General features: G+C 46.9%; 1 protein-coding gene and 1 long non-coding RNA gene across 2 annotated transcripts in view; one reads left to right on the top strand and one right to left on the bottom strand.

Annotated features, from left to right (window-relative positions):
* Window positions 1–3,523: 3,523 nt before the first annotated feature.
* On the bottom strand, window positions 3,524–5,410 carry GSC (goosecoid homeobox). Its single transcript, XM_053946186.1, has 3 exons — window positions 4,711–5,410; window positions 4,246–4,505; window positions 3,524–3,840 (listed from the first exon to the last, which is right to left on the bottom strand). Exons 1-3 carry the CDS (start codon window positions 5,408–5,410, stop codon window positions 3,688–3,690), a joined length of 1,113 nt encoding a protein of 370 aa, XP_053802161.1. The 3' UTR covers window positions 3,524–3,687.
* A 702-nt stretch (window positions 5,411–6,112) lies between these two features.
* Window positions 6,113–6,820, top strand: part of LOC128789067 (uncharacterized) — a 1,532-nt gene continuing 824 nt past the window's right edge. Inside the window, exons 1-2 of the long non-coding RNA XR_008431311.1 lie at window positions 6,113–6,170; window positions 6,394–6,487. This is a non-coding gene — a long non-coding RNA (uncharacterized LOC128789067). The remainder of the gene's footprint in view (window positions 6,171–6,393; window positions 6,488–6,820) is intronic.

Genomic DNA, 6,820 nt, shown 5'->3' with positions numbered 1-6,820 from the left:
CATTGCTCTCCCTGCCATTCCCTTGAAATAGAATTTTGTAACCTAAGCCAGCTTGGTGTCAGAGAGATTTATTTGGTGTATGCTCCTTTTGTATAACTATTTAGTTATTACTCCTATAATGCACAGCATTATCTGGAATAAGCCTGCACTACAGTGGTGAACCTCCAAAGTAGCTTACATTTCTTCTTATAATCCCCCACTCAACCTAACTCCCTTGTGAGATCTGAGAAAAATATTATTCATTCTACAGACAGAAATTTAGAAAGAAAGAAGTCCAACATTTCATAGAGAATCAGTAAGACATCAAGAAGCTGAATTCAAGCTGCAAAACCCAGACAGTGCTTCAGTACCATGAACAATACAGCACATTTCAGTCCCATCCAATCTTCTGAGAATGTTTGCCCAAGATACAAGGTTGTAAGTTGCACTGGAGGAGATTCAGACAAAATGGACCAAATATTTTTTTTTTAATTTTCTTTTGGTCTCCTTTTTAGACAAATGTTAACAAACAGAACCACAAACAACTCTTTCAAAGCCCCTTTGTTAGAACTGAACCTGCTGGAACATAGCACCTATTGAGGTCCCTTGCTTTGCTTTGTTCCTACTGCATGAACAGAAAGAGAAAATAATGAAAGCTGCTACGTGGCATTTGCAATTTGGTATGTAGGAATCCTCCTAAAATAAAAATCCAGACAGAATCTAGAAGTGGAATATGTCAACAGAACAGCACAAGTGAATGAGAGATCTTCTTATTACAATCCCCCTCATGTTTTCAATAATTTAATTTTCAATTTTCTTGATCATTTTCATGCAAACTTCTCACTTTCACTATCAGGCTTCCATGCTGCACAGAATCTCATTTTGTAGGCTAAAAAAGATAGAATGAAACCTTTAGGTTTTCAGCAAACACCACTGAGAAAAAGAATAAGACAGCTACTCCTATTAACGGCACAAACACCATTTTTAGTAAGTAAGGTTAAGCTTTTAGGTCAAGATTAAAATTGCTTTTCAGTTGTATTTTAAAGTCATGTTATTAACTTCAGTAGATCTACACTTACTTGTAGTAATAACAATAGATTCCTGTGACTGCAAGACTAAGCTTATGGTAATAAAGAGTTTATAGAAAACTCAAAAATTAATACAGACAAAGGTACAATGTTATTTTAAAGAAATCAGAGGAGATTCAATTCCATGAATAGAACTGTGTTTTGGAATACAAAGTTTTGATTCTTACATCACATCCCAAGCTTCCACAGAACAAACAGTTCTCAATAAATCCATTAGCAGGCATGTTTGGGTACCTGGAGCTTCCATGGGACACAAATGGAACCATTGCTCCCATTGGAAAAGTCTAAGTTTCTTTAAAGATGTGTACTGCAACTTTAAGTAACTCCTATTGGTAATCAAAATTTTTTTTAAATCCCACTTCTTACAAATCCAGATCTAGTTTAACTCCTACATTCAACTTTGTAAGCTAAAATTTTTAATAGTGACTTCCAAAATTATCACCCCACAGAAAAAAATGCAAAACAAAACAAAACCTTACCAAGCTCCTATTGTGGAAGTAGGGATATTTACACGTGGAAGTAGCACAAATATATAAGTATTTGTAAAATCTTGAGCAATATTATCCTTAGACCTGGCTTTTATTTGCAAATTAAGTATGCATTTTAAAACCTAACAATGACTAAATACAGAGGTGATGACATTAAAAATCCACTCACTGAGACTTCCTGCATATAACATAACAAAACACTTCAAATCTAATTTTCAGCAATTTAAGAACTAATTTTTAGTGCTGTTGTGTTGTAATTCAATATCATTTACAGACGTCAAATATGCATCCATAGCAATAGGGTAGAATCTCCAAAATGCAATAGCTCCATAAAACCAAACCATCACATGTATCCAAGAAGAAGAATCCATTTGTTTTTACCCTTCCTCCTCTGTTGCTCCTCCTCTGCAACAAGAGGCTAAATTTCTTCTCTTCAAGACAGCAGTAGCTGTGAAACTCTTAGCCCCCTAAAGGACTGGCTCACACAAAACCACACTGAATTGCTTCCACAGCAGCTGTTCCCTACATCTTGATGTGGTGAGAGGTCACTCAGAAAGAGATGCCGTGTCTATGTGGAAACATGGACATTAAAAATCTATCTGAGCAGACAGGTACTAAGACTGGCTCCATCACACTAACACCTGCAGTACGCACCGTGTTACAACACCCATAAAAACCTGGATACACCACGAAAAATAAGAAAAAGTCAAGCAACACAGCAGTTGGCCCTTTCTCGTGTCACTGGAAGTAATGGTGAGCATTTTTGAACAAACAATTTGTCTAAACTAGGCGAGATGAATAGATACAGGTGAGTTTAGGCATTGGTCATAATTAAGGAAAAACAGCTCACTACGACTTAACTTTGGATGAAAGGCACAGCATGAAGTTTTCAGGCTAGAGGTCGTCTGAATTGGCTTTACACTTTCAGGTCATTTGTTTTAACTTTATGAACAGTCTTTCAGGCAAGGAGAGAGAAGGGTCTTCCTAAACACAACACCATGGGGAAACTGCTGTGGCTTCTCTCTGAAATGATAAGCTCTGAGCTGGAGAGTCACAGGAAAAAAAGCAAAAGGAAAACGAACGTGAATTTTAAAGGGGGAATAGATGTCTCTGCTACGAGGCCCTCGTAGAGGGAAGAGTAAAATGAGACCAGGCTGTCACTACTTTCATAATTACGAAGGTGCTGTCTCAAAGGGGAGAAAACTTCCATTAGCAACTTCCTCTGAAACACCTGAAAAAAGCAGCACACAAAGGCTCGTACTCCCCTTACGCGTAATTCATCTGATAATGTCTAAAATTTATTAACAACAACTTTAAACACCGCTGAAGAGAGATAGCTTTTCTAAACGAGAGTCAAACACAAACGCTTTGGAAACTCAACAAAGCTCAACCGCATGGAGATAGGGGAAAGCGCAGGGAGACGGGACAGAGTTAACAAGTGTGGGGCTGGGTTTGCTTCGCCTGCCGGTGTTTCCCAAGGGCATGGTCGCCGGCGGGCCGGGCCGCGGCGGGGGCAGCGGCGGGCCGGGGACCCGCAGCGCTCCCGGACGGGAGAAGCGCTCGGGCCGCTGCCGGGCGAACGGGGCCGGACTGCCGCGGGCGGCCCCCGGGAGGAGCAGCGGGGTTCGCTCCCGGCCTCGTCGGGCTCGTACCGGGCTGCCCCCGTACCGGGCTGCCCCCGTACCGGGCTGCCCCCGTACTGGGCTGCCCGGCTGGGCCTCGGCCGCTTCCCTCCGGGTGCGACACTCACCGTCGCTCCCCGGCCTGCGGCCAGCGGGGCCCGCCTGCCAGCGCTGCCCTCCGCCGGCTTTCACCCTGTGATACCGCACCGCGGAACACGGAACTGCGCCGGCAAGGCCGGCCCTGCTCCCCGGGGAGCTGGCCACCATCGCTCCCTGCTCCCTTGTCCCTCTCCGCTCCCTCTCCCCGCGGCGTAGAGTGAACAAACGCGCCGCCGTCTACCTGTGCAACACCTCCGCAACACATTTTATTTACACGGAATTAGCTCGGGGCATTGTACATTATATACAGATATTTTCCCCCTCCAACCAGGCAGATCTTGTGCAAGATTAGTAGCATCCTCTGGAGCGTATCCGACAGTCCACGGGAAATGTCCCCCCCACTTAGAAGTATCAGCTGTCAGAGTCCAAGTCACTTTTCCCGTCCTCTTGTCTCTTCTCCGGTGACGTTTTAGACGCTTTATTCCATTTTTGTGCGTTTTCTGATTCCTCCGAAGAAGATCGCTTTTGCCTCCTCCACTTCGCCCGGCGGTTTTTGAACCAAACCTGTTACGTTAAGAAATTAATTTATTAGAGGGAAAAATAAAAATAAAACCATGCAAACCCGCAGTTGACCTCAGCCCCGTAGGAGCCCTGCTGGGGCCGGTGTGCGGCGCCGCACTCGGACGGACGGACGGAGGGAGGAGGGGAAAGCAGCCGCTCGGGTGGGACCGGCCGGGCGCCTTCAGGAGGCACAGCCGCCTGTCGACAATCCCTCGCAGCCCTGTGACAGGCGGCCGTCCCAAGGAAGGGCACTTGGAAATAATAAAAAACTTTCCCTCTGCCCCTGCAAAGCGGTCGCTCTCCCTCCGCTGGCAGAGCCGGGCTGGAGCCGCGCCGCGATACATCCGGTTCGGGCGCGTTTGAGTGCGAATGGGAGAGGGTTGAAGAAGGAAAAAGAAAGCAAAGTACCTCCACTTTTTCCTCTCTTAAGTGCACCCTTCTGGCCAGCTGTTCCCTCGTGCCCACATCTGGGTATTTCGTTTCCTGGAAGAGGTTTTCCAGCGCTTCCAGCTGCTCGTCAGTGAAGATAGTCCGGTGCCGTCTTTTTCGCCTGCAGTGCAGCTGGTTCAGTAACTGCAGCTCCGTCCGGGACAAAGTGCCCACGTTCATGTAGGGCAACATCTGATGGGGAACAGGGGACATCAGGACTGACCCAGTGCCCTCGTAACCTACGGACAGATAGACGAGTCGACGATAGGCTTTGCGTGAGATCGCTGCTTCCCCCCACTCCTGTCCCGTCCCGTCCCGAAAATGTCCCCTCCCGCCGCCCACCCGCTCTCCTGCGGGCCTCCAGCTCCCCGCCACCCGCTCCGGCCCCGTGGCTGCGGGAACAAAGGGGGCCCGTCCGCCCCGTCCCACGCGGGGCCGCCTTACCTGCGGGGGGGACGCAGGAGCACTGCTGGGCGCCCAGGGGCGGCACGGCCCCGCAGCACGAAGGGCCCACGGGGGACGCCGGCACATGCAGCTGCCCGTAGTAGTAGTTGTTGTAACCGAGCCGAGATCCAGTGACGGCCGGCGGCAGCGCGGAGGCGGGAGCCACCGCCCGCGAGTAAAATCCGCTGTAGTCGGAGGCGCTGCCGTAGAGCGAGTCCCCGTGGAGGCTGGGGAAGACGACGGGCGCGGCGCTCGGGGGCAGCAGCACCGAGTCCTTGCAGCGAGGTCTGGCCGCCAGGATATTGTCGATGCTGAACATGCTCACAGGCATGCCCCAAACCGTGCGGGGCAGGGCGGCGGGGACCGGCCGGGGGAGGGAGGGAGGAGGGCGGGAGGGAGGGTAGGTGGTGGCTGGGGAGGGGGGGGGGAGAGGCTGGAAGGACACGAAATCGAAACTTTTCGGATAAATTTTAAAAAGGGATCGGAGCGAAAAGAAAAGAGCCTTTTCCGAGGGCAGCTTGCGGGCAGAGTGTGCGTGTGTGTCTGTGCGCGCGTGTGCGGTGTGTGTGCGTGTGCGCAGGATCCACCCCTGGAACTTTCCCCCCTCAACTCTCGCCTGTTTACTGATCTCAACCCAGAGGGCTGCTCGGAGTATAATCCATCTGAACCTCTTCCCTTTTTTATACCCAGGCGACGTCATCCTGGATTTAGTTCCTGGTAATATGCAGATGACAAACAAAACCAGATTTGATTTTTTTTTTTTCTCCCCTTTTTTGGTGGGGAAGAGGTGGGGGTTACACAAAGGAGTGAAAGCAGCCGGAGTCTGTGTATTGAGAATTAATGAAATTAACGTAATCCTTTCCATTAGTGGGCTTTTTAGAAAGGCCCCAGATTTAGGCTTGATCTCTGCTGCACCGGCTAATTGCCCAGGTTAATCTTATTAATGCCATTGTGTAGAAGTGGTTAGCAGCTCCTAGTCTTGTCTATTATGCGCCTACTTTGGTCGTGTTAGTTCACATTAGTGGGTGCGATTTCCTCTGTCTAAGGCTCAGATTCATTATTTATGCTTCGAACTGCTTAAGAAGCACTTTAAAAAAAAATAAACTGCCACATAAACATGCAACGCCCCCCCCCCCCCCACTCCAAGTGTTTCTGTAGCAGGATTTGAATTTTGCTCGGAGGACTGAACGGGCATTGAAGAGTATGTGTTTCTCTGATTTTAGGTTTATGCAGTGAAGCAACAACGTCTTCACTGAGTAACTGAATTTTTTTTTTATTATTATTTTCCTAGGTCACCTGGCGGAACAAGGACACATGAATATTGTAAACTTCTCTCTCTCCGTTTTCCTTTTCTTTTCTTCCTTTTTTAACAGATTCAGACAGGTATCACTTTTTATTTTTAAAACAAGCCAAGAGACGCAAACATTAAAGACCAATGCCATCTCAAATCCCCGCATGGGGTAGGTATTCCGATTTGCTTCTGATCTATCTTGGTGCCTATTTCTTTTCTTTTTAATCTTCAATTATCTAGCTTAGAAAACAAAGCCCATAAAGTTGCAATGATGCAGAGAACTTTATATTTTGCATGTTCCGTGAATTTTTAAATGGAGAAATTTTAAATCCTTAAAACTCTTCCTATTAAGAGGTTTGGCTCTCCTGGTAGCTGGCTCTTGTGATTTGCAGAATACTTCGTCTGTCACGACTGTCCCTGGGAATCCACAGGAGGTGAACTGAATAAGATTAGACTATTTACCCCATCAACTCTCCATCAAAGAAGGTAGGAAATTGTACGCATGAAATGAAAACAAGCCATTAGAGTCCGTTTACGAGGAGCACATTATTTTTCCTCAACAAAGAATATCCTCGTTAGCGCTTACTCGCACTTTATCTTTAGCCTTCCTTTCCTCGATATTCCAGGATTTAAAACCGCACCTGAAAATGATCTGAAACGTATTTATAGCGAAAGACTTGTATAAGCGTTAAAAAAAAAAAAAAAAAAAAAAAAAAAAGAATGCCAAAACTAAATTCTCGCTTTATTGATATATCGCAGTGTGATTAACTAGCTGCATCGGTTTTTACTTCAATTTATCTACCTAACCATTTCTTTACG

This window comes from Vidua chalybeata, chromosome 6, assembly GCF_026979565.1.
Source record: "Vidua chalybeata isolate OUT-0048 chromosome 6, bVidCha1 merged haplotype, whole genome shotgun sequence".
Lineage (NCBI taxonomy): Eukaryota > Metazoa > Chordata > Aves > Passeriformes > Viduidae > Vidua > Vidua chalybeata.
The sequence above is the reverse complement of the archived record's forward strand: the minus strand, read 5'-3'. Positions and strand labels throughout refer to the sequence as shown.

Excerpts from the sequence above, each read along its gene's own strand:
- GSC (XM_053946186.1), bottom strand. The coding sequence starts at position 5,410 with ATGACGTCGCCTGGGTATAAAAAAGGGAAGAGGTTCAGATGGATTATA. Across the intron at positions 4,506-4,710 it reads CTCCTGCGTCCCCCCCGCAG|GTTACGAGGGCACTGGGTCA; the intron begins GTAAGGCGGCCC and ends ATCTGTCCGTAG. Across the intron at positions 3,841-4,245 it reads TAAGAGAGGAAAAAGTGGAG|GTTTGGTTCAAAAACCGCCG; the intron begins GTACTTTGCTTT and ends TTAACGTAACAG.